The following is a 25,653-nucleotide window of genomic DNA, read 5'->3' as shown; positions in this document are numbered from 1 at the left end:
TTGGCAGTGAAGAGAAAGCTACAGGAGCGGAGCATTTGCAACTTTAAGCAGCCGCGGTGGCTCAGTGGTTATGGCGCTCGGCTGCTGACCCGAAAGACGCGGGTTCGATCCCGGCCGCGGCGGTCGCATTTCGACGGAGGCGAAATTCTAGAGGCCCGTGTACTGTGCGATGTCAGTGCACGTTGAAGAACCCCAGGTGGTCGAAATTTCCGGAGCCCTTCACTACGGCATCCCTCATAGTCTGAGTCGCTTTGGGACGTTAAACCCCCATAAACCAAACCAAAACATTTGTAACTTTGTCACTCCACCAACAGTTCAGCTGCGCGATGGCTGCCTGGCATGCTGCTTGCTACTTAGTTTCCTTGCTTTGTCAGTAGTGCAGCTGGCACCACGTATGGCAGCTTTGAGTAAGCAAACAGACCTAGAAAATTTGTCGTAATACGAAAACATGATTTTGTCATGACTCTTTAACACTGAAAATGTGCAGTTATGCAAGAAATATGGCTTAAATAGTGAGTGTTACCTGCAGACTATGTTTTAAGAGAAAACTATTAAGTGCAACCCTGCTGCGTATAACGAAAGGGGGTGTTTCGACTCTATAGCTTTGGCAGCACTGTGAGGAAAAGTTATCGCAAAGTGCAGCTGAAATGTTCGAAAGAAGAATACAAACACCACGGAAGGAATTGCCAGTACTGCCTTGCTTGGCAATGTTTGGACATTGCCATTGCACGCGGAATGTTTGGACATTGCAAGCAGCAGGAATCTGACTGCTGACGCAGACTACGTCATCAGTAGACTACCCCAACCCACAGCTGTGCTGCGAGGAGAAGCCTCAGCATCGTTGCGGCTGTAATCAGCAATTACGTCCCAGTTTCAAGTGCTACCGCAAAAAAAAAATTTTGCATGGTAAAAGTATAGCAGCAGGATTAAAGAACACAAGTAAAACTATAGCAAGAAAATAAGTAAGCAATCAATGAAGCAAGGTAAATATTAGAAAAGGACATGCAGAGGGTAAGCCAGTTGAAAATAAGGAAAGAAATTCAATGGAACAAAAATATAAGCAAATATGAGAAAGCAAAGTGGTATAAAGCTTACAAAGGGAAAACATTAAGCAATACACAAAATGTATACAATATTCGAGGCTCCAGAAAACGCCAGGTCTAGATAATTAAAAAATGTGATTTCTTACGCTATTACGTGGAGAATTAGCACTCCAAGACGGGGAAGGCTTGAAGAATTGGAACAAAATGATCCATAATGAAATAAAATAAAGAGAGAATTGTAGTTCCTTTTGAAAGCCATGGTAGATGGCCACTTACATATTGGTTTAACATAAAACTAACTTTCTTTACTGAAAGATAAAATTACAGACCATGTTCCTTGTAAAGCAATAAATAAGCAGTTGTGCCATGTTTCACATTCACTCCGAGAGAGTGCTTAGTGCTTTAGAGCAGCTAATCATCACAGTATTTCAACACCTCAAGTGTTGTGCTATATTTGGCAAAATTATTCCTAACAATTTCTGCCTCTGCTGCATGCAATGCAAGTGAAGGTCAATAAAATTTCAAAGTGAATGTGGTTTGCCAAGCCAATGGATGAGGGAATAAGTCAGCCCTTTTTACCTATTTTAAGTACTTCGGTGAGAGACTATATAGGGTTCAAGGTCATCAATGAACATAATTAAATGGTGGTTATAACAAGAAATTCAAAGCCCCAAAAGAAAGAGGGTGAAAAAGAACGAAGGCTGGAATAATATTAAGATCTTTCACCTCATTTGCATATATATCTGTTTAAACCTATTCGCGTTGCATTAGCAACTCATAAATAGAAGTAATTGTTGAACGCAGGCCTTCTCATTGAGTACGGAGGGAATCGAAGCAGTGTTGCTTAAGCACTAATGAAGTTTCCGCATGAAGAACGCAGCTAAGTTCCTGGTTAGTGTAGACTGAGTATGAAAAATGCTTACTTTAATATACGGTTGAGATTTTTTACCACTTTCACTTCCTTTAGTGAGCAGGGAGTACCTAGTAAGAATTTTAACGAAAATATGTGGCATTGAGAAGCTTGTAATTTCAACCTTCTGCACAAATCATTAAATGGACACCTAGAACAGAACTGAAACTTGCCTGTTCAATAGAATACCGTGTTCTACCGACAAAGAGGCTATTTTCCAATGAAACCAAAGCTTTCATAAGCTAGAAAAAAAGCAAAGAAATGAAATAAAAATGGTGATCATAAAGTACTTTCCAGTCCTGATGTAACCAGTTTGGATCAAGTGCCAGGGTAAAAAGGTGTCCTGTCCTTAAAACTATTTTTTGGAGCAAAAAATATGTATTTTGCAGCTGAACATGCATAAAAACAGCAAGAAAAAGTAATAGAAATGATTCCTCCTAAGGAAAAAAAATCAGATGCAGTTGTCCTCATAATCACTTTTGAAGTGCTCACATGTGATCCGTGACCAGCTCCAGGCCGACAGCCCGCATGGCACGGTGAAAAGTAAGTGATGCCATTGCGACCACAGACAGGCTCGATGTCGTTGGGTGAACAACGGCAGCCCATGTTGCAGTCGGCAGTCAGGTTCACCTGAAACGTCTCCAGCTCGCTGCTGCTGCAGGTGCATGAACGTGGGAAGAAAGCAAAGAGAAGAGCATGATGAGAACAGGTAACGTCAACTCAGCCAGGAACTCAGAATGCATTTACGATGAAATGAACAAGACATGATAAACCTGGCCCCGTTTCAACACCATCGAAAGCAGCAAACATGAACTGCTTCTGGGAGGCTATCTAAACACCACTTGTAGTTGTGCAAACAAACTATAAAGTGTGTAGCTTAGCATTACACAATACCACCAAGGTGTAACATGAGGTCAGAGCTTGACTGGGCTAAATTTCCCAAGCTCACATAAACATGTCACCTAAGTGAATTCGAACTAGTTATGTGAGGAGCCTTAGGCTACTGTGTTCTGCTGTACGCATGCCAAAATAAGGCTTGCTGTCTTAAGTTTCCGTCTGTCTCCATAAAAGTGGGAGGAGAATTAAAAAGTTTAACAAAAAAAAGGCATGGTAATTGCCTAACTGGACGCATGAACCATGCCATGAGGGGGCTTTCGAAATATGCGTGCTAAATATTCATGCTCAAACAACAATTGTACTATCCTGGTGTGGCTCCTAATTTAAGAGGTTGGCAAGCCCATGTGGCATACCTAAACTAGACAAAACACAGGATAACACTTTTAGTTCTACGATGGCCTAGGACACGTTGTGAGCTGCTTCCTTTGTTTTATTAATTCTGGTGTAGCCCCGAGCCGTCCTCGGTGACTTCTGCTACGTCACGATGGCTTATGATGGCACAGTGAATATAAGAAGCCATTGTTAGCTCGTTTCTTCACATAAAAGGACAGGGACACTGCTCAGGAATGTACCACCAAAATGTACCACCACTGCAAAATACATACAAACAATTTTCGATAAGAGCCAACAGTGCGAATATTACAATAAAAAATTTCTTGCTCATCTGACAATAGCTACACAGTGTACTGGGGAATAAAATGAGCATCCGCAATGTTTTTTACACATTTCAACTGCATTTTAATCATGCCTAAGATCCATTTACTTTGAAACAGTTACAGCATTTTATATGCAAGGCTAAAATGTTACGATTAGAAATAACCATTTCCTGCTATTCTACTGTACTCATCTGTTATTAAGCACTTCGTTTTGCAACGTCAGCTGTACTTAAGTCTTTCCACAGTGTTGCATTGCACCGCTGTCACTATCCGGAAGCGCACTGCCAGGCATTCACAAGTAAAACTGCACCTCCCAACTAAAAGCCCAGCACTTCCAAGGTATGAGGTGGATGCTCTAACCCCGTGATCTAGAGGTTACAGCATTAGCTTTTCTTAGCTCTTTCCTCAGTTTTGCGTTACTGGCATTAGCACACAAGCCCACCGCCATGCACCTCACACCATGGGCAAAATATGCACCTCCCACTATGAGCTCAGTGCTTCCCACCCTGCACTTTCCGCATGTCCCAGCACCTCCCACATACAAGGTGGATGCTCTGATCACAAGGCAGTAATGGCCTAGTGGTTAGAGCATCCACCTTGTATGTGGGAGGTGCTGGGACGTGCGGGAAGTGCTGGGTGGAAAGCTGCAGTGGCCTAGTGGTTACAGCATCCGCTTTATGTGGGAGATGCATATTTTCGGGCGGGTGCCTGGCGGTATAGCATCCACTATAACTCTAATATGTCTCTATTAGTTGGCAATCACAACCCAACTAACGCTGGCTCATTCGCATTACAAACTCGTTCGTAACTGTCCTTGACCTTTTCCTTGTAAATGCCAAATGTCTTTTGATATGTGAGGGTATTTGTAAATAAACACAAATATAAAGCCACATCATCGCATATTATTGGTACCACGAGTGTTGACAGGAGAGGGAATGCATCAGAGACAAAAAATAAAAAAGAGCGCTGACCAAAGGCCAGCACTAGATATCTTCCTACAGCACTTACTTGTTAAAGTACGGAAGTGTGGCACCTGCCATTCGAATGTTATCACAGCCTAAGAAGTACAGGAGAGTGTAGAGGCCCATGCATAGCAAGTTGAAGCAGAGCACAAACTGGATGGCCCCTGGGAGATAGGTAAGTAGAAATAGACGTTACGCGGTGCATGTGTTACACACAAATTTTCAAGTGTTCAGCGTGACTGTCAGCACAGCTCAGCTGCCTGAGTGAGCTCTCCAATAGCTCTCTCACTAAGCTGGCGCTTCTTAATTGCTGTCTCTGCACGGGAATAAGTGACTGAAGCCCAGGCTATGACTTTTTGCTGTGCGAAACACTAAGCTGATGCTTACCAAATAATCTAGAATGTGAAGCAATATGAAAAATGTGACAAGCAAGTGGACAGGAGGGGCACTATCAGCATCGAGTGAGTTTTATTGGAAAGTTAAAGAAAAACATGGTACCAAACATGACAATTCTTTCTTTCACCTTAGAGATAGAGAAGTGAGAGACTCATTGCAAGCCACATGAATTTCAGTCAGGAAGGTAAGCTTGTAAGCAATCAATTTAACACACAACACTATAATGATGCAATGGCATCAATGAGATGACAAGGAATAATGGCCAGCTTTATCACATGACCAGCCTGTTCAGAGTCCTAAAACCCTACTGAATGCAATACAGTCAAACCTCGACATATCAAACACGGATATATCGAATTATTGCGTATATCGAACACTTTCTATATCACGCAGAAAATCGCATGCATTTTTATTTTTTTTTATATCGAACGAGGCCAGATGTAAAATGGATATATCGAACTCCGCCACCCCAGACCAGGTGCGCTTTGTTGACAGGAGGCGAGCTTTCCCACAACACCCTCGAAGATAGCGGCGGCGCGATGGGCTTTCCCGACTGCTGCGCACGATAGCCGCACACATCGATCACGCCGAGGGCGCCATCTGAACATAGCAGCGTCATAGGATAATGCCAACGACACATTGCATTTGCCGCACTGACTCCTCGCGCCGCTGAATTGGTGTGATCGCTTAAGTAGTTTTTTATTCTATGGCTTAGGCCTGTCGTGGTGTGGTTGGTGTTGACGGTGCTGAGCCACAGAGCATGTGCACTGACAATTTCGTGGGCGGTGACGACAGCACCGGAACAGTGGCAAAGTTGACAGGGGTGGAGATCGCAGTGGAAGTTACTACTGAGTGGCCAAACGAAGACGCTGCCGAAGTTGATTCCGCAAGCGTTGATGTTGACCCGCTCCCGACTGAAACTGAGGCTGCAGATGCTTTGGCCCTTGTACCCTGCTACTCCGGCGCATTAGAGGGCACCGGACTATCGCTTGTGGCTCATTTGGACTATGCTGTGGAGGCCGTGGTTAAGCACGTGGTTGCCAATATGAAGCAGGCTACGCTGCTACAGTACTTTCAGCCAAAGAAACAAATACTTTGTTTGACGCTTCATGTGAGTATCTATTGCGCCACGATTGGTCCAATTATTGATTTGTACTAGTTTTTGATGCCTTTTCTACATGCTTTTATAGTATATCGAATTCTGGCTACATCGAACTATTTTGCGATCCCCGTGCTGTTCGATATATCAAGGTTCGACTGTAATCAGCCTTAATACCAGAGACATCAAGTACTCTATGCTTACAGAGCTTGTTCACCCTGGCAAAACAGAGTTTACGACACAAAATAATAATGTTAATTCTATTAATAAATAACCACTTAAATCATTTTTTTCTTCTAGATTAAAAAAAGCCTGTCAAGAGAGAGAATGTGGGAAAATACTCTTCAGTTTATTAGATGGCTGCAAACCACAAATAGCTGACTCAAACTACTTTTCTACTCTTTGGAGTAACATTCACCATAGTTTTCGCACACAGTGAGAGGAAGCACGGGAAGACCTGCTCTACCTTTTGGTCTCATCTGGAACTTCTTCAGAACGTAGCCACCCAAGAATATTCCTACACAGGCTCCAGGGATAGCTATACCACCTGCAATAAAAAAAAGAAATGAGAACAGTGGCAACATATCAAAGAAGCTCACAAAATGCAAGAAATTAGCATAAACCCTTTCTATTTCACTACAAAAAAAGAAGCCCAGTACATACTGGAAGGCTGATAGCTTTTGTGATCAGCACTAATTAATGCACAACTCCAGTGAGCTACTCCAGGAACTCTATTTTGGAATGATCATTCTTGAGGATATTATTTTGCATGCATACTTACTGAACTGAAGCAGCAGGAGCAGATGCAGCTAAGGCCATTAATGAGAAGGTATACTTGCCCACCAATAACTTTTTCTGTGAATTTCAGTTTGGCGTCAAATGGTTTTCGAGTGCACCTACATGGCTCAAAGAAGGAAACAGTCTCGCAAATACATTTCAAAGCAGCCAGACAAGTGCCTTTGAGCAATTCCCAAACAATTCAATGTAGGCCCCAGTGACTAAAATGACAACAGAACTGCTCTTCATTATTATATCCTGTTATTTGCTTCCATAGATCTATCTGTCTATACTTTGTGCTGCTTGTAGTTCAAAAAGTTTGTAATGAGTAAGCACCATCTAATGGTAATTATTTATTTTTGAAAATTAATATGATTTAATAAACAAATGACAAATGTATGTCTGTTTAAACAAACAAACAAATAGACAAACAAATAAATACAAGGTACCTAAGTCACTGTTCTTACACTACTTTCAAGGCTGAACAGGGACTTCGCATTCACTATCGTGTGTACCAGTGCAAACAACGCAGCATAAATATGGTGATGCATACGAGAAGCTGCTCACTGCAGGTGTACAGTATGCTGAAAACTGCACCATTCGACAGTAAATTAGAAGTAACCATTTGAGCACCTAGTCACAGCAAACTGGAGGAGAAACGAAGGCAGCGCACCTGTGAAGACGTTGGCCTGCGACTTGCCGATGTTGAACTGTGTCTCCAGGTATTTGGGCAGGAAGACGACAAATCCGCTCACAATGGCAAGTTCCATGCAGGAGCCAAGGCAAGTCACCATGTAGATGGGGTTGCACAGCAGACGCCACATGGAAGCTGGGATGTCTGCACAAACAACGACAGTGAACTTCGGCAAGGCTCAATGGGCTCGGTTTCATCAACCTGGCCCGTTTGTACAACATGCTTGGACTGCTTGCACGGATGGAAACAACATGATGGCATAGTTTGGGGTAGATGAACAAGAACCTTATGAGCAAGCCTTTGATTGTTTGCTTGTCATTTTATCCTTGTATAATTAATCATGCTAAAGTCAAACTGAATCACGACTTTGTCAAAGGAACTGAGCAAAGAGGAAGCTTGAGAGTTTGCCTTGAAAGTACTACAGTAAAATCTCGTTACTACGAACAGCAGATTAACGAAATTTTATGATTTACGAATTTTGTTTAAATCTCCGCCAAAATGCCTATATTTTTCATGCAAAAAACTTTCAGTACTACGAATTTCAAATTACCGAATATTTCAGAATAACGTATGTAATTTAATCTCGCAATCGTCGCAAGACGCTTCGTTATTACGAAGTTCCGTCGAAGTTTCGTACCAAATCCCTGAAGCTGACACCTATCATCATCATCCGAAGTAGCAGCTATGCGCTGGGAAACCCGTTGCAATGGATACAGCCCCAGCGGCATCGGCATCAACGCGAGTGTCGCGTTGAATGAATATAGGCTAGGCGGCGCAAGCTAATGTTGTCCTTTTGTGCACCTTTCCATTCCTGTATTGTACTCTCTGGGTTAGTTTTGCACCACTACAACAACCACTTTTTAATGTGGCTTTGTCACCCCTAGGAAAGAACATGCTGTGAGTCTCACTGCAAACTGTGTGTCAGTAAGATTGAACTAGGCCTTTCAAAATGTGCGAAATGCCTCCCGATTAATCACTCACGAAAGCATGCTTCACAGATGTAGCTCCACCCATACCTTTGATGTCCCGGCCGTATTTCTGTTTCTGTGGAATCTCGTGAGTGGAAGAACAGTGCTGGTCAGCTGCCCCAGAGGGCTTCCACACTTCCACCTTCTGGGTGAGGCCAGTGACCACCTTGGTTCCCGCTGCATACTCTTCCTCGCGCTTCAGCCGTGCTTTCTCTCTCTGCATGGCTTTGGGGAATGCGAAGAAAGGCACTGCAATCTGCAATGCAGAGAAAAATGGTTTCAGCATCCAAGCTGAAAACAATCAAAGGGTTTCACTGTTTTAGAATAGTTCACTAGCTCCACACTTCACTTATATGTGGGGCTACAGCAACCACTGAGAGTATCCGTGCATTAATGGGGAAGGTGCTAATGATGTCGCAAATAAACCACACAATCAAAGCAAAACCATGCAAAGCACGTGTGCATGCATATACACAGCATTTCCAAAGGCTGTACACAGCTGAAGCACTTTTGACAGTGAGCATATGAAAAGAGAAAGGGAAAAAAAAATTATGAATAAGACAGTTACTGGCCTGCACATGGCAAGAGTATGCTCATGCAAATTGTTCCATATGTGTATGGTTCGAAGAAAAAGTCTATTTAAATATATCTGTTTAGCAAATTAATTGGAAAAAAATTTGAAAATTGGTTTTTGGGGAAAAGAAATGTCATTTCAGGTGGACACCTGAACCGTGGGGGCCATAGTGGAAGGGATAAAGGAGGGACTGCCACTGCGGCAGGTACCAAATTAGTTAGCACTCTTTAAAGAAAATGAAAGAGTTGGAGACACAGTCACACAGCGGTCATGACAATGTGAACATAACATGCATAGCTCAGTTATTTTTTTTTTAATGCATTAGCATTAGAACCCCCACACTGGAAAAATCTGTCCGTCCATCTGTCTGAAGCATGGACCTGAAGTCTCGGCTGGCAGGTGGAAAATTGGAGGGAGGGAAATCCACCCCTCCACTTTCAGGGGAGAGGAAAGGGAGGGTGAGAGGCGAGGGGTGGTGGATAGGGGAGAGTGGAGACGGCGTCCCGCATGTCACATGGTGATTGATGGACTGGATCACACCAGCCGCTCACACAGTCTGAACCCGAGAGTGGCTGCAGCTGTTTGTTCAGGGGAACACTAATTTTAACACACTATGCCACTTTTTTGCACATCTGAGTGACTGAGCCATGCTTGCTTAGAAGAGCCATAAAAGATGCATTTCAATAAATAATCTTCGAAAAACTAAATCACAGAAAGCATAGGACTCATAAATTTAAAAATAGCAAGAAAAACTGCAGCCTACACTTGAGCACAAGGCACAAGTAAGCATGAAATAGACAGAAATTACCAATGGAAGTGGCCGCAACTGTCCACATCTGTGGTGTACTCATTGTTACCGTCCTTGTCCGTCTCTCAGTGAAATTTGAGAATTTTCTTTGGTCTCTGACACGTTTTGTGCACTCTGCTAGCATCACTTATTTGTCAGCTTGTATACACGCACTGATCTCGCAGCTTTATTGGCAGGGCCCAAGTCTATGTATCAAAAGGTGACAGGTTCGACTGCTGGTACAACAGCAACCAGCACTGTTTTCTTCGCATGCTTGTCATGTGTAAACAAGCTTGCAATTAATAAAATCTGGAGGATATTCAGAAATTTCACACACTGTCCTGATTATAAATGGAACTCCTAATATATTAGAGCTAAAAGCAGAAACTGGAATTCTGATCTTTCTGCTCCTTCAAGTTGTATGTGAATTGCATTGTGGTGAATCAACAGTAGAATGCCTTTCCACTTTTTAGTAAGATTTAATCTGATAGTTGAATATTTAATTTAAGTGCCTGTACATTGCAGCATCCATTTTGCTTCTCTCATGCACCTTCCTCCTCAGGATTGCCAGACCAGCTTCTCTCCATTTTGTGTGCTCACCGTGCCTTGCATGGTAGAGGCCTGCTAACAAAGCTAACAAAGCAAACAAGACCACTTAACCTCCAAAGCTGTTGTACAGGGTTACTTAGTCCCCAAGAAAACAAATCAAAAGAGAACACACTGCTACACTGACCATCATGAGAAAGATGCCGCACAGGACAAATCCGGCCCACCAGGCGCCGATCCACCGGGGGCTGCCAGGGAAGATGCCACGTGGCACAGTACCACCTAGGAAGGCATTCTCATGCTGGGACAGCAGGAACCCGCCCAGCAGGTAGCCCACCACCAGGCCGAAGGCCACCGTGCTGTACATGCAGCCTACATGGAAGGAAAGACACGGGAACAAATGGGAGCGAGGTCAGCAAAGTAGTGTCATCCATGGTTGGACACAACTCAAGAGAAAGCGACAGAGTCCCCTCAAAGGATGTCCTCAAACCAAAGGCATCGACCCATTGTCATGATGTTGAGGTCCACCACTGTGCACCTGCTAGAGTGCCATTGCAGGTTGACTAGCAGGTGCAAAGTGATTGCCTCTGATGCCATGACAATAAGTTGGAGTCACTTGTAGGAGGGCATACGCCTAGGGGAATCAGCCACATCGTTACTGCAGCATTTCAGCACTGCTGCCGGCACCTCTCTAGTGTTTTTGCACAGCATACAGGAGCGTGGACACCAGCTTTCTGACTGCCACAGAAACGCAGAAAGGCTTGCACTGATACTAATTACAGCATCCTTACAACAAGCACTGACAAACGTCCAGTTCTCCATTTAAATAACTTGAAGTGCACTCCTTGGAAAAGACTTGGAAGAAGGTTCCATGGGCGATAAGCAGAACATAGCTCAAAGTACTTCCAGTTAACTGAAACGCCTTCTCGAAACAATGCATGACCTGCTCCGTCTGAGATGCAATTGATGCTGTGTGTGTGTTCAACTGTGCTCAACTACGCAGGCAGCATTTTTGTCTGCAGAAAACATTCCCACAGCAATGAACAACGCAACAATACCACAAGTTTTCAAAGACCACTTTGTGTAGGAATTGCAGGTGGTTCACATATATGAGAGAACAGACAATTTCAATTTTGTTAGCTTTCTTACACATGTGCCCAGTTGTGCAGCATTGACTGAATAGGCTCTGGTTACAAGCCATTCATAACTCTTCACGGCTGCAACTAGTCACAGTGAACCTCCACAAAGGAAAAAAAATTTACGTTGCCAAGAAGTGTGGCCAGTATAAACCTATATAACAGCAGTTCCAATTTTTAAGTAGTATTATAATGAATACATCATACATATATGTCTTGTCCTGCCTTTCTCTCCTATTCAGGTGACGACAGGATGATTACTCACCAATGTACATGGAAGAGCTTTCCTTCCGAACATGGTCGTCGATGTAGGTTGTTCCCAGAGTAAAAATGGGTGTCCCACCGCACCCAATTAGAATTTGGGCACACATAAATATGAAAATATACAAGGCATTCGAAGACCGCCCGTCGATGCAGCGTTGCTCAGCGTCAGGTGACAGGGGTGGGTTGATAAAGTGGCTGCTGCAAAGAGAGGCACAAGGAGCCTCACCACGTGAATTCCCCTTCCAACAAAACAATCATTCAAACAAACACAAGAAAGACTAGCAAATGATAGCACTTGGAGTACTGAACTCTCTACTTCCCAACCCGTGCTAATTCGCTGCTGCTTTTGGGAAGTTTCATTTCTCGAAACCGCGTGATAAGACCTTAAGCTCAAGTCGGACAGCAGATAGTGCTTGACAATATTACTCTTGGAGACAGGTTTTCATGCGTCATTACAGTATGTCGTGCTAGCCTGCAAGAACTTTGTTTAAAGCAACATGCTCCAGTGAAGTGCACAGTCCTGGCCGTAATATTACGGAGGCCGCTTCGGTGATCAAACACTTGTGACACCTTACCCTGTGAACATTAGGAAGAACTTTATGTATACTTAACCCATTCCGCCGGCACGCTCACCTATGAACCCAACAAACCATCGTCTCTTCTCTACAGAATGTGTGAGAAAATTTCAAACACCGAAGCATGCTCCATAATATTTTGGCCATGCCTGTACACTTTTTTTCTTAGCTCTATATTCTGAGAACAACGCAATGTAGCCTATGCATATTTGACCATTGAACATAATCACGTCATGAAGCATTAATACAATGCAGAATGCTTTAATGTAAAACATTCATAAAGAATGAAGCCAAGTGCTCGTCTATTCTTTCCATCATTTGTGAATTTTTTTTTTTTGTGCAACCTATCTTTCCATCATAATAAACCTATGGCGTACATCAGACATCACCATAACATGCTTACTAACCAACACAACTTAAAATATTTTGTTTTACTGGACCTGCTTTCATAGTCTGTGTGTTTACAGAGTAGTTGGAAAAAACTAATGTCACCTTTACAGAGATATGTCACCTTTACACAGATATGTCACCTTTACACAAATAATTTTGATTTCAGTCAATAAATATGACCAACTTAGGCTATCGAAAAATGTGGCTGACTTGTTCATTATACACAAATGCATACACTGAACAGTGTTCAGTTGAGCATATCAATGGCACAATTTTTGTGCAAGCAACATAGAATTTACAAGACAGCTAGGCCCAGCGAATGAAATAAGAATGATGCATGCAGAAACACAAAAAATTGCGGTGCAATTACCTAGAGTGTTCGGGTACCATGGCAGCAGTGGGCATTTGGCATGTGTTTTCGTCCTCAATGCGAGTGACGTTAAGCTTATAAATACTCGGCGAGTTAGATTGGTCCATGAAGTACGGAAGAGAGAAGACAAAAGACCCAATTGCCATCACAATGGTTCCTGGAAAACAAGGTAATTGCTGTGAGATAGGAGGTAATAAAATGAAGACACAAACATTGCAGCCTTAAGAAGATTTAATCACAAACCAGAGATATGAGTTAAGCTGCTGAAATATAAAAAAAAAAGGCTAAAGGATGCTATAAAAGTGAAGGTGCAAAGAGATACTCTTGATTACTATAGAACATACTTTTCATTTGAGCATAAATGCCACTCATGAAATGGTTGCTGATTTCAGCAATGTTAACAATGAAACAAAAAAAGTAAAACATGCTTGGCAGCTCTATGTAACCACACTATAAAACCCAAGAAAAAATGTAAAAAGAACAAAAAAATCATGGAAAGTGTGCAGTCTTCGGTGTATAATAATCCCAGGGGTCATCTCTCGGCTCAACAATGCAACTTTCAATCTTATAAGCATAAACCTCTAAAAATGTTCATCTGGGCTTACCTTTGCCAATCCAGACAGGAATGTGGCGGTGACTCCCAAGATAGCTCACAAAAATAATGGTCAGCAGGTTTCCAATCTCAAATGAACTTGAAATGGCTCCTGACACTCGACTAGGGATATCAAACCTCTTCTCAATTGTGGTAATTACACTGAAAAAAAGAAAAGAAAGAAAAACAATTCACCACAAAGAAATGCACACAATACACTACAACATTTTACAGATGGCTGATCTCAAACACACTGGCATTCTACCCAGTGATGATAATGGGTAATGTTAATGACATTTCATTACTGGCTGTCGTTTTGACCATGAAAGGCCTACAAAACAGTGGTCTCTAAAATGAAAGAATTTACATGTCATGTTACTGACCACAAAGAAAGGTTGCATCAATTCTGTTCAGCTCACTCAGTGGCCGGTTCAGCATACTGGCCATGACAAGCTAAACTTATTAAAGCTCCCACTATGCCCATGTAATTGGTAGTGTGGTCAAACACTACAATACAGAGCGACTATGCTTACTGGTTTTGCTAGTTCTGTGTTGTAGCAAGACATACTTGAACACTTCCTGGCATAAATAACGCTTGCACGTTCTAATTGTTTAGTTCTCTTCTTTGTGACAACAGAGTGCTTCACCTTATTTGCAAAGTGAAAAGACTAGCTCTGGCAGTAATGAACAAAGAATCTGATTGTTTCAAATCAAAACACTAGTCTTTTTTCTGCAGCTCTCTAAATAACTGCCAAGTAAGCCAAATGTTGCAGTCCTGCATTTATTGGAACTGGCCATTTGCTACGACCAGCTTATTCACCATTTATGAAGACCACATCTTCTCAATGGTATTGCCATTGTCAAGTTTATAATTTCAACGGCTTTCCTTTCGAGCTTATGCTTTATTTACCAGCATAACATCATCTTCGTAGCCTAATTTGAACTCTCTGCAGCACTTACCTATTTACATATCCAGTGGACAAGGCTTGCTGCAGGGTAACCAACAGGCAAGACAGAAACACAAACACTCGGATGTTGGCAAAATACTGCAAGCGGCGCGGCCGACAGCCAAGGATGCCACACTCCCGCAAGTTGGGATCCACCTCATCTGAAAAAAAAAAAAAGGAAAGCCCACAATAAGAGGGTTAGCCAGGCAACCTTTCATAAGACTTCCGTGAGTCTGAACCACAAAGTGGGAAGTTTTACATAAATGCCTTGGTGAAACTAAACAGAAGCACTGCATGACTGCTTAGTACAGCAGCACCAGAAATAGGAATTGTTCATTTTGAGCAGGAGTGACAAAAAAAAAAAAGAAACTTAAAAGGCTGGAGACACAGCAGGGTATACACAACTAAAAATCTTGTGAAATCACACGAACATCACACCAGAATCAAGACTAGCTATATGACAACTTAAATACAGATGCTTTGGCTGCTGTACAATGCTGCCAACAAGTGAAGGACATACCTCTGTCAGGTGCAGCACACTCAGAGCCATATGTGAGTCTGAGCAATGTGATGAGCACATTTCGTTTATCCTACACCAAACTTCTTTCTCAGCATTGAGTTATTTTTCAAGGTCGACCAGCAGGGTCGGAGATGTCTTAAACTCAAACATTATCACCATCAGCCCAGTTGAGTTGAGAGCAGGACAAGGGCCTCTGCCAATGGCTTACAATTACTTCTGTCAAACTTTCAACATGCACTGGTACTTTTCCAAGCTTTGGTGTACCGTCACAACTAACTCTTGTCACGTTTGCTTGTTACAGATAGGAGCTGGTAAAATACATTAATGCTACTGCAACAGTTCACATCATGTGCCGCTTTGGTTTCCAGTTGCTACATGGCATGCCAAAGGCCCTTCACCATATTGCTTTTAAGTGCTCTGCAGTGGAAAGCAAGTCAGTGGCACAGTCTTGCAAGAGTGAGTTATTTTAGCTTGTTTTTACAAGTACAGGCAGAGGTGTTCAAGAATTACACTGATTATCATCATCATCATCCTCATCATCAACCTGACTATGCCCGCTGCGGGACAAAGGCCTCTCCCATATCTCTCCAATTAACCCTGTCCTGTGCCAGCCACAGCTACCTTATCCCCGCAGACTACTGAATCTCATCCATCCCCTTAACTTTTTGCTGTTCCTTGATACATTTGCCTTCTCTTGGAATCCAGTCCGTCATGACCATTGGTTATCTTGCATTTGCATTACTTGCCCTGCCCAAGCTTGTTTCTTCTCGATTTCGTTTAGATATATCATTAGCCCGTGTTTGACATCCTGCGAATAGGTTATAGCCCATTTTTATACTTGCCCAGCTATAGTGTATTTTTTTATTCAATTTATTAACTTTTATTTCCAGGACACTGCAGGTGAGTGCCCGAGCAGGGAAGGCACATGTAAAAAATTAACAAAGCAAGCTAAAAAAGATGCATCAAATATAACTGTACAAACATACCAGCACATTTAATAAAAAATAAGTAATCGTAAGTATGCAGTAATAAAGCTTAAATACTTTAAATGGAAACTCCAGAGGATTTTCTAACATCTTTGAATTGACTATCACATTATATTTCATGCACTTTTGACATTTTCAGAAGCGCTAAAACACCGAGGACGCAGAGGGAACAGACAGGGACAAATCTGCACCAACTAGCCCGATCCGCTACCCTTCTGAATTTCATGCACCTGCCGGTCTTAGTTCTGATCTATAGTTTTTGAAATAACATGGAGAACAATTACAAACCAGCAAAACCCAGGACCAGTGGGGTTTCAACCAAAGTATGACGTCATGGATGCTGTCACAAAACCTCTCGTGAGTGCGCTGACTGGCTAAAGTGGCACTGTAAGTGATAACTTCGATTATTATCTGAATGAAGAAACAAAAACGTCGAATTTTTTTTTGTTCAGCAAACGCAGAGGAAGTATCTGCAGGCGTGCAACTCTTGACATCACGCACACAAAGTTCCCCATAGAAATCGCTGCCACTGAGGCCACGAAACAGGAAAATTTTAAATTCTTTTGTGCTGAAACAAAATGACACCTGGCTGCAAAATTTCAAATAAAGGACTAGAAGACTCTGAAGGACCCACCGTGAATATTTCAGTAAAATGTACGGAGGTCAAAAGAAAATAAATGGTGCAGTTGCCCCTTAAGTACACATGTAAAATTATACATGAAACAGTATCATTTGAAGGTACAGGAGTCAGAAATAGCAGTAAACATAATAATTATAACTCCTGATTACAGTATTTCTAAGACCTGGAGATAGTATGGTTGTGTTGCACCGACGTCATAGCGGTCGCCATGTTGGTGGACCAGCACCAAGACGTAAAATTATACATGAAACAGTATCATTCGAAGGTACAGGAGTCAGAAATAGCAGTAAACATAATAATTATAACTCCTGATTACAGTATTTCTAAGACCTGGAGAGAGTATGGTTGTGTTGCACCGACGTCATAGCGGTCGCCATGTTGGTGGACCAGCACCACCGCTAAAGTCTGCGCCTTTACCTAATCCACCTATCCTCATCTGCTCTGCTGTGCACACTATGGAAAGCGATCTTTAGTCCACCATAACGGCGCCTGTGACGTCACAGGGTAACTCAAGGCTGTGAGTTTATTTTGTAACGACCCGGCGCAAGAGGAGGCCCACGAAGGCGGTGACGCGACGCCGCCGCACCAACGGCCATGAAGGGGGCCGTCGCCGCGGACAGCTGCTCTATCTGGCGGCCTCGGCGGGCACGGGTCGCGCACTGCGGCATGCACACGCGAGACAGCCAGCCGGCGTAATTAGAGGACGCTGCCGCCACGGCGCCCCGTGGGAAAGGACGGCTGGGATTACATGGGATTTGGGTCTAGCTGGCGCGCACTTCGCGAGAGAGAGTCGCGCGCCCTGCCGTCCCTTCCAGTTTTGGCGGCGTAAAGCCACTCCGAACACGGACTGTTCGGTGACGACACCGTAAGGATTAGTTAGAGCTCGCCGCCAGGCCCAGAGGGGTCGAAGGGAAAGATGAAAAAAAAAAAACACCCGGTGAATCGTTCTTTTTGAATAACTATGAAGATCCTAATTTAGGAGAACTCGACGAAGAGCTCAGCAACTCTTCGTCTGCTGTTCGGCGCTCCTGGCGCCCTCTACCACTGGCGCAACAGCGATGACGCTGGCGCCACTGGCACTTCCAAGGGCGTAATACCGGTAGTAATCTGACGTTAGTTTCGCGTATTTTATTAGTTATAACAGACCGTGTACTAGACTCTTTCGTAGCTCCGTAGATGGTGCGGATTGCAGGCCTGACTGTAAAACAAGCTGTTTTAAGATAGGACGCGCGAGAGCGATTCGCATTGCAGATCAACGGACGGAATGTCTGTTTTTATCTTCTTTTTACGGGGCGTTTGTTGGACCGCCAAGATATGCGAAGGGGACCTGTGCGCGCGGGCTTCGCAATCAGCAGGGGCTTAGGGCCGGACCGGGGGCATAGGCGCGCCTACGGGTGCGCGAACGCGCCGGCAGCCTCCCCCGCAATCACGTCCCCGCCTTCCGGTCCTCGTCTAACCACTGGCTCGTGCAAATGCATACGACGCGTCTACATTTCAGGCCGAGCAAGATTTTATCTTGTATGCGACGCTAAACTAGCTTCGTCCCTGCCTTTTTTTTCAGCAGTAGAATGTCTCCTACTAAACGTACTACTACTACTCATAAATATTACCGCCGCACCGTTCCTCAACACGCGAGCCATCTCGGAAAGTGAGTACGTGCATCGGAATGAAACACTACGACTAGAGCCACTAAACAAAGAGCACAATAAGTGTCACTTCTGCGACGTAACTTTAAAAAGTACACGAATAAGCGTGCACAAAGTTCCTCAGTTCGCGACAGTTCCACATGCTGCCTCATTTGATGGCACGTTTTGCGATTTCGAAAGCGGTCGCTGTCGCAACAAAGCCATATAGCTCGGAAAGATAGTGCGCGCTTATCTTCGGTTGTTAATGGGCGGCACTATACCTGCAATATGAGATGTTACTGCGACGGCTATAGCTGCCACATGCGAGGTTTTATCAGAGGGTTCCAGGACTGTATAGGGCCGTCGTATAAGGGCATGCAGTACTTCTTGCTACACAGAACGACGTCGCAAGCGGTCACATTTTCACCAATCATAGCCGAAGCACTGTCACGTTCTCGCCTGCTGACCAGCCTGTCTCGCATGACTAAAGTGACATGAGAGTGAAACCAGTGGTCATGATGTCTGAATTCAGTCTGTGAGCTCGACAGAAGCTGACCTTCCCGATACTGAAGCGGCACTTAGGACAAATTGAGGTCGCGACACGGTACCGCCTCATAATCTCAGAGGCCGCTCTCACCACGAACGGGGATGTTATAAGCTAGAAAAGAAGAAAAAACTAAATACAGGTGTCGCCGCCAGTGACCGATTTCGCAAATAAAATGCGTGAGTCGACACAGGCTTTCAATCGCGGATCCCGGAGGCTACGCTACACCGCCATTCACTTCGAAACGGTGGGAACCCGTCCTTTTCGGTAATGACGTCACGAGTTTGAATGAACTGGCGGGAAAATATTTAGGTCCAATTATCTCGGCGATGAACGCGCATTTCGCTGCCGTTCAAACCTCATCGTAGCCAGAAAGAGGCCGAGAATCCATTTTTACCGAAAACAAATGGACCGAATTGTCCCCAACGCCCCTTTAGGGCTGGAGTGGGCGGTCTTGCTGATCTGTTATCACTTCTTCGCTATGGCGCTGGGCGAAAAGTTTGTGTGTCTTTATCATAGTTTTTTAACCCACCAGCAAGAATGACGACAGAAAGTGGGGATAATCAGGGGGACTGCGAGAGGGAGCTTCGCGGCAAGCACACGTGAGGGTTCGTATCGATAGCAACATTCGCTGGCGCGTGTATACCGAGATCCTGCGCTCTAATAAGCACCGGATTGATGTTCACGCCAGCACGCTTAAATGTGCAGCTGCCGTCTCCCGTCACGACTTGAGTTTGCGGGGCGCCTATTCATGAGTTCACAACTCGGGCAGCCCCGACGTCTTTGTGGCCAGGCCATTTGGCGAGAGGGGGCAAAAAAAAAAAAGTCAAAGAAAAGCTGCGCGCATCTCCCAATGGCACGAAATGGGCTTCGGACGAAGTAAAACATCTTAAAACAAGTAAATAAGTAGTAAAACAAGCGCCTCCGGAGTTTCCTTGTGTCCGCGTCACTTGGCGAGAAGTACTCCCCCGTCCCTCGCCTAAAAAAAGGAGAAAATAAAAAATGCAAAATTGAGCGTCCACGGAAGATCGGTTTAGGGCGAGGGGGGGGGATGCGTGACACAATGAGCTTAGCGTGATTCCGATCCCGACCGCCCAATAAACACGCCGCCTGTGGAAGAAAAGTGACTTCCGCTGCGGGGCCAAGCTTAGACAGCCGTGCTGGCCACACGCACAACAACCGGGGAAAAAACGCTAACACGCGCTCCTAACCTGTACGAAAACAAAACTTAACAGAACTTCTACTTACAGCTTAAATATTCAATGTTCGGCACCTGCATTTTAACTGGCGATGTCAAACTCACAAGGGAAGTCAATAGGGAAAGTCATTACTGAGCAATGGAAGCTCTGAAGCGGTACATCGCCAGAAAAGCAGAACAGAAGGAAAAAAAAAAGCTCCGAGGCGGCACATTGGCAGGAAAGCAGAACAGAAGAAAAAAAAACGGAGAAGGAAGGAAAAATACGATATGAACTGTACAGCCTAAGCGCCTCGGTCATGCAACGAAAAACTATATATAAAAGTAATGCAACTTTGATCAGCCAATTAAGGATAGCTGCGAGACGCCTTGCGAGCTGCCAGAAAAATATTGACAACGTATCATTCTGCGAAAGACAGCAAGCGAAGGAGACGCGCGAAGTAGGGCCAGCAGAAAAGAAGGAAAGAAAGAGCCATGACGACGAAAGAAAAAAACAAGACGCGGACGGTCGGCAGAAAAACACGCACTGAATTATTCAGCTGGCAGAACAGAATGAAACACCGCGCGCGCTTTCCTACCCACTCCGCGCTCAAGTTCGTTAACTCTTGAGGCGAATGCTATATACCGTATACATACATTCAAGCTAATCCGGCTCACCGAGAAGCGCGCTTGCCCGGAGAGTGCTGAGCTTGCATTAACGGCAGCGTTAATTTTTCACCACTCCGTCGGCTAAGTGCGTTAAAAAGCGTTGCCAAGGCCATTATGCATATAAGCTGGCAGCGCCGCCTTCTCCTCCCTTTCTCGGTGCGTTGCCGAACGAAGGTTTCCGTCCCGTCGCTCTAGCCGCACGAGATTGAAAAAAAAAAAAAATCGATCTTCTAAGCCCGACTACAGCTTATAGAGATCTCATTAAATTAAGTCATATTTGCTAAGTCTTGCGCATCCACTGCCGCTCGCCGATGGACTTCGGTCGGCGCCTAAGTGACTGTAGAGGGACAGAGACTGAGTCCCCTACAAATTAACGGAGCGCGACGCGGACGAAGTGAACAGGCCGGCAACCACGAATCAACTGCTTTATTCCACTCCGCACGTGGCCCACCACGTAGCCAGGGCGAGCGCATGTCACGAGCCGAAGCGGCGCAGCACTGCTGATGATGATAGTGCCGCTGATAGTGATAGCGCCACTCCAGGTTTAACCAAAGCTAAACCACCGCCATTTTTTTTTTCAGTGAGTGGGGGGGGGGGGGGGGGGGTTGACCACGTGGTGCGGAGAAGCTGCCGGCGGCGCGGCGCCGTGGCTGGTCACGTGGTTCGTCACGCGACCAGTCACGTGGTGCGGTATCCAGAGGATGCGGCGGCGCTCCAGCTGTGCACCGTGTGACACCACTGCTCCTCGCGCATGCGCAGCACGGCTCTCCAGGAGCCACGCGAAACTGCTCAACCTCGGCCAGTGTAGCTCACGCTACAAAACTAGAGAGATTTAGCACTGCGCTATCAGTGGCCTCTACCAAGTTCCGGCTTCGCGGGAAACGCGCATGCGCAGATCGCCCTGAGGGCGCCAGGTGCAGGGGGCGCTCGTATCGAGGCACACTAGCCAGCTGCGCGCAAGCCTGCGGCGCGGGGACCAATCAGCAGGTGCGCACTGGCGGATCGCGCTACGCTAAATCTATCTACTGATACATTTAGGCGTACGTATTACGTTCAAATTGGCCCATGAAATGGCCAATGGTAAAATATCGCTGAACACAATCGGGCGACACATTTTTTGAGTTTCAGAATGCTCGGTGGACTCAACGATGACGTTGCATTTCTCAAGTGCCTGTTCGCGCAGCAAAATGCTCGTTACCTCACTTAATTGCGGCTGAATGAAACATCGTGCAGCACATGGCATTTTCTACAGTGCGTCGAGGTAATGCGATGTGCTACCGTTTGCTTACAGCGCAAAATCTATTGCGCGGCAGTGGCGGCACCTCGTGTTACCTATCGAAGGCGCAGCAGTAGACGTAGGCAACGAGGATAGGGATAAAGTGCGTCAGCCGTAGCACTACTATTTCTCCTATACTCCATCCCATAACTAACTTGGAGCACTACCGAAGGCAGAGACATCCTCAACCAATCAGGAGAGCGCGTTAGACGTCTTCATCCGCGCCTAGTCGCCTTCGTGTAGTTTGGACGCGGCGCACAGATATATGCTTAGGAAATAGTATAAATCGACGCTGTCTACGTACCACAAGCGTATGCACGCTTACGTATGCTAAACGCAAGCTTTTTTGCGGGGCGTTACGCCGTTTGTCACATTCGCACTTTTAGTTGAGCTTACGCAAACTGAGATGCAACGATAAGTTTGGGGCTAGTGGGCCATCTGGTCATTAGAACGGGAAGCATTTTTGTCAACAAACAGGCGCTCCTCTTTAGAGCTAGAATCGTATTTCTAAATAAAAAAAAATAAAGCAAATTTATCGCTCATACATTGTGTTATAGGCGAGCTGAGACGAAGCGATAGCCCGGTGCCCCATTTATGGCCAGTGAACGTACTCTAAATGGCAGTAACAACGACGAATTCAGTCCGAGGCGAGGAGTCGTGCTTCTAAGGGCGCCGCCATTTTGGAAAACATTTTAGAGCCCGCAAGAGTCCCGCACGTTAAACTCCAGAAATAGAGTACGTACCGCGGGCGCACGTTAAGGTTCGATATGAAATAACGCTTGGCGCATACGCACTTTAAAGCACGCTGTACCATATGCCCGCATGCCTATTTTATACTGGCTCTACATTCAGAAGCGTCAGAACGTTGCCTGTGCATTGATCGCAGCTTTGGTGGTGCCTAGAGGAACTACCGGGATGGACGGAGCATAGGCGCTGCGATGCGCTAGCGTTCACACGCAGCCCGAAAGTGAGCGCACTCTTCTGCGTATCTCAATGCGACACGCTGAAAGTCTACGCGACGCGACGCGACACAGCCCGCTTCGGCCGGCTGCGTTATGCGTGCTCACCCAGATCTGGCCTGAGCAGGCGTTCCCCGCGGTGCTCCCCCGTCCGGCCGAAGTCCGCAGCGCTGCTGTAGGTCACCTCGGACAGCGGGTGGTGGTGGTGGACGTGGTGCAGGTGGTGGTGCCCCGAGGTGCTGCCGCCGCCCAGGCCCGACAGCTGCGCAGAGAAGCCGGGGCGGTTCGCACTCAAGAACCCGCAAAAAGGTGAACTGAGACGCTCGCGCTTGTTTTCCAGGGTGAAACAAGCGGCGCGAACAAAACACGTAACGGCAGAGAAAATGACTGCGCGCGCTGTACACTCAGCTGTTGGATGGAGACATCGCAAAGATGGATAGAAGATGACAATAAGAGCACTTAGTGTTGTTAGCGGACCTTCCGATGCGCGGCGAGCACGCGCAGCGGAAAAAGCGCAGTTGTCCGGCAACCCTGGGCGAGCAGGCGGCTAGCAACCCCGGGGAGGAAGACGGGAGACGCAAGATGGACGCTGGACCGTATACGCACCCATATAATCGCTCTAAACGTAACCTTGCTAATAAACAGTTTGAAAAAGTAATAAGGGATCCTGCCGTTAATTCGCGCCCCAACACAGATAGCCTACAGTGTAGTCGGATACAACTCAAAAACGAAGCGGCAAATGACCCTGAAAGAAGACCCCCCCCCCCCCCCCCCCCCCCCCCCCAGCCAATGCCGTCGACCGATTCTCAGGACGTAGCGGTTAATCCGTGTTTAATCTCCCGTAACACTAGCGTCCCAGTGTGTTAGCCACGACGCTAATCGCTAGTAACGCTAGCGTTGCAAGGGATTAACCACGGTTTAACAGCAATGCTTTGAAAACCGGTTGGCGCTACTGCATGGCTTGAGGGCCTCCTTTCAGAGGCATTTGCCGCTACGCTCTTGAGTTGCATCCCGCAACAGTCAGCAATTGTAGAAATATTGTTCTGTCCTGTATTTGCGCAATTTCCACCGAATGTGTCCAACCAATAAGCGTGTGCAAACACCCTCGTACACAAAGATGACCACAGACTAACGACAACAAAATATCAGCGATGTCACCTCTGTAGTCCCGTGCTTAGCGCTACATGCGGCAAGGTGCCCGTTGAGCCGCTTAGATGTCTGTACCATAACGCGCCGCAAATCACAATGCTGCCGCGCCAGAACCCAGCCGACTGAAGACCGCACGCTGTTGAATCCCATCAAGCTTAACAGCTTGCCGCCAGTGACGTCAATGCGTTTTTATTTGGACCTAAGGACCGCAAGGATATACGCGTCTCCATCACTTCAGGGCGCAGTAAAAAAACAAGAAAAAAATAGATGAGACTTCACGAGCAATAAGTGGCTGTCACTCGAATCCACGGATATCGCGCAGTTTCCGGCCCAAAATCTAATCTAGCGACGCAGTGGCACCAGTCCCCAGCGATCTGCCGGGAGCAAAGAGGGATGCGGAGCGGAGCGGGAACACTGACGTCACCGGGCGGCGGAACTGCGCTAATTAACATCCCAAGATTAACACAGCCCGTGAGCTCAGCGGCGCGTGATTGCAGGCGCTCGACTTCTCCTATGCAGAACGCTCTCATTACGGCGGACGACACTTGGGATCGATACTATTTCTTCTCGCGGTTCGTTCGAACGGCCAAGTGCTCACGCACTTAGGAAGTGCCCTAGAGACCGTACAGGCACTGTCAAGAAAACTGTTCCCTAAACCAAAATAAATGCTTTCCTATACCAGACAGGGAGACATTTAAAAATGGCGCGACCTACATACGCCAACTCGTTTTTTAAAAGGGGCGCGACTCGAGGTAGGCGTTGCGTAGCTGTTTTTTTTTTAGTTTCAAAACAAAGTAGAAGCTCCGAAAACGTGTTTTCCTCTTGTAAACTTGAAAAAAAAAAACATATTGGGAATTTTTTTTCTTTTAAATAGTTCAGTATCACACGTACCGGTGCTCTTTGTAAGTGTTGGAATGACATTGGATGTTTTGCTTCTCACGCATCCTATAGATGTTAGTTAAAATTTTATGACACCTGGTAGCTATACTTCCTTCTTCCCGAATACATTGCGAACACAGCGATGCGCGCGTCTCTGCTATCTAATCTAAGACAAAAAAAAGCGTACTTTTTGAGCAGACTGGTATGTCACATCAGTTGTATTTTGTAAAGCAGTGCACAAAAACTAAGTTTCGGACCTCTGCCGAAAGCAAGAAGGAAGAAATGTGCAGAAACGCTTTCGCAGGGCAGCTCAGAGAAACGACGCTAGGAACTTACGCATACCAGGCGTATTTCAGGATTGCGATCGCGCGCGCACAAATTTTAATCTGCAGTATCTGACAACATTGTTCTTGTGCTGTTTAAGGAACACTGTGCAGAAGGCATCCAATAGTACACTATTCACCTCCATAACTTGTCACATTTTACTACAGGCTTGTGTATGTACTGACCTTAAGGAATTATACTTGGTCGGAATTTTTTTCATTTATAATAAATTAGCCCTTGGGAAAAGTGCAAGAATTGAATCAGCAGAATGTAAAATTTATTTTGAAACAAAGTATTTGCCATAATTCTAGTTCGTAACAAAGCC

General features: G+C 45.4%; 1 protein-coding gene across 5 annotated transcripts in view; it reads right to left on the bottom strand.

Annotated features, from left to right (window-relative positions):
* Oatp30B (Organic anion transporting polypeptide 30B) overlaps positions 1 to 25,653 on the bottom strand; it is a 211,298-nt gene that overhangs the window by 12,715 nt on the left and 172,930 nt on the right. For 3 of the 5 annotated variants that reach the window (XM_077631323.1, XM_077631322.1, XM_077631328.1), the window contains exons 4-14: positions 23,085 to 23,238; positions 14,597 to 14,744; positions 13,650 to 13,798; positions 13,045 to 13,201; positions 11,711 to 11,907; positions 10,497 to 10,681; positions 8,451 to 8,658; positions 7,414 to 7,578; positions 6,430 to 6,510; positions 4,515 to 4,632; positions 2,446 to 2,608 (exon numbers count right to left, since the gene is read on the bottom strand). In XM_077631323.1, the coding sequence (XP_077487449.1) occupies positions 2,446 to 2,608; positions 4,515 to 4,632; positions 6,430 to 6,510; positions 7,414 to 7,578; positions 8,451 to 8,658; positions 10,497 to 10,681; positions 11,711 to 11,907; positions 13,045 to 13,201; positions 13,650 to 13,798; positions 14,597 to 14,744; positions 23,085 to 23,238 (1,725 nt within the window). The remainder of the gene's footprint in view (positions 1 to 2,445; positions 2,609 to 4,514; positions 4,633 to 6,429; positions 6,511 to 7,413; positions 7,579 to 8,450; positions 8,659 to 10,496; positions 10,682 to 11,710; positions 11,908 to 13,044; positions 13,202 to 13,649; positions 13,799 to 14,596; positions 14,745 to 23,084; positions 23,239 to 25,653) is intronic. The other 2 variants (XM_077631324.1, XM_077631327.1) reach the window with 1 other exon arrangement.

This window comes from Amblyomma americanum, chromosome 7 (genome assembly GCF_052857255.1).
Source record: "Amblyomma americanum isolate KBUSLIRL-KWMA chromosome 7, ASM5285725v1, whole genome shotgun sequence".
Lineage (NCBI taxonomy): Eukaryota > Metazoa > Arthropoda > Arachnida > Ixodida > Ixodidae > Amblyomma > Amblyomma americanum.
Note: the sequence above shows the minus strand (reverse complement) of the source record. Positions and strands in the feature narration are given on the sequence as shown.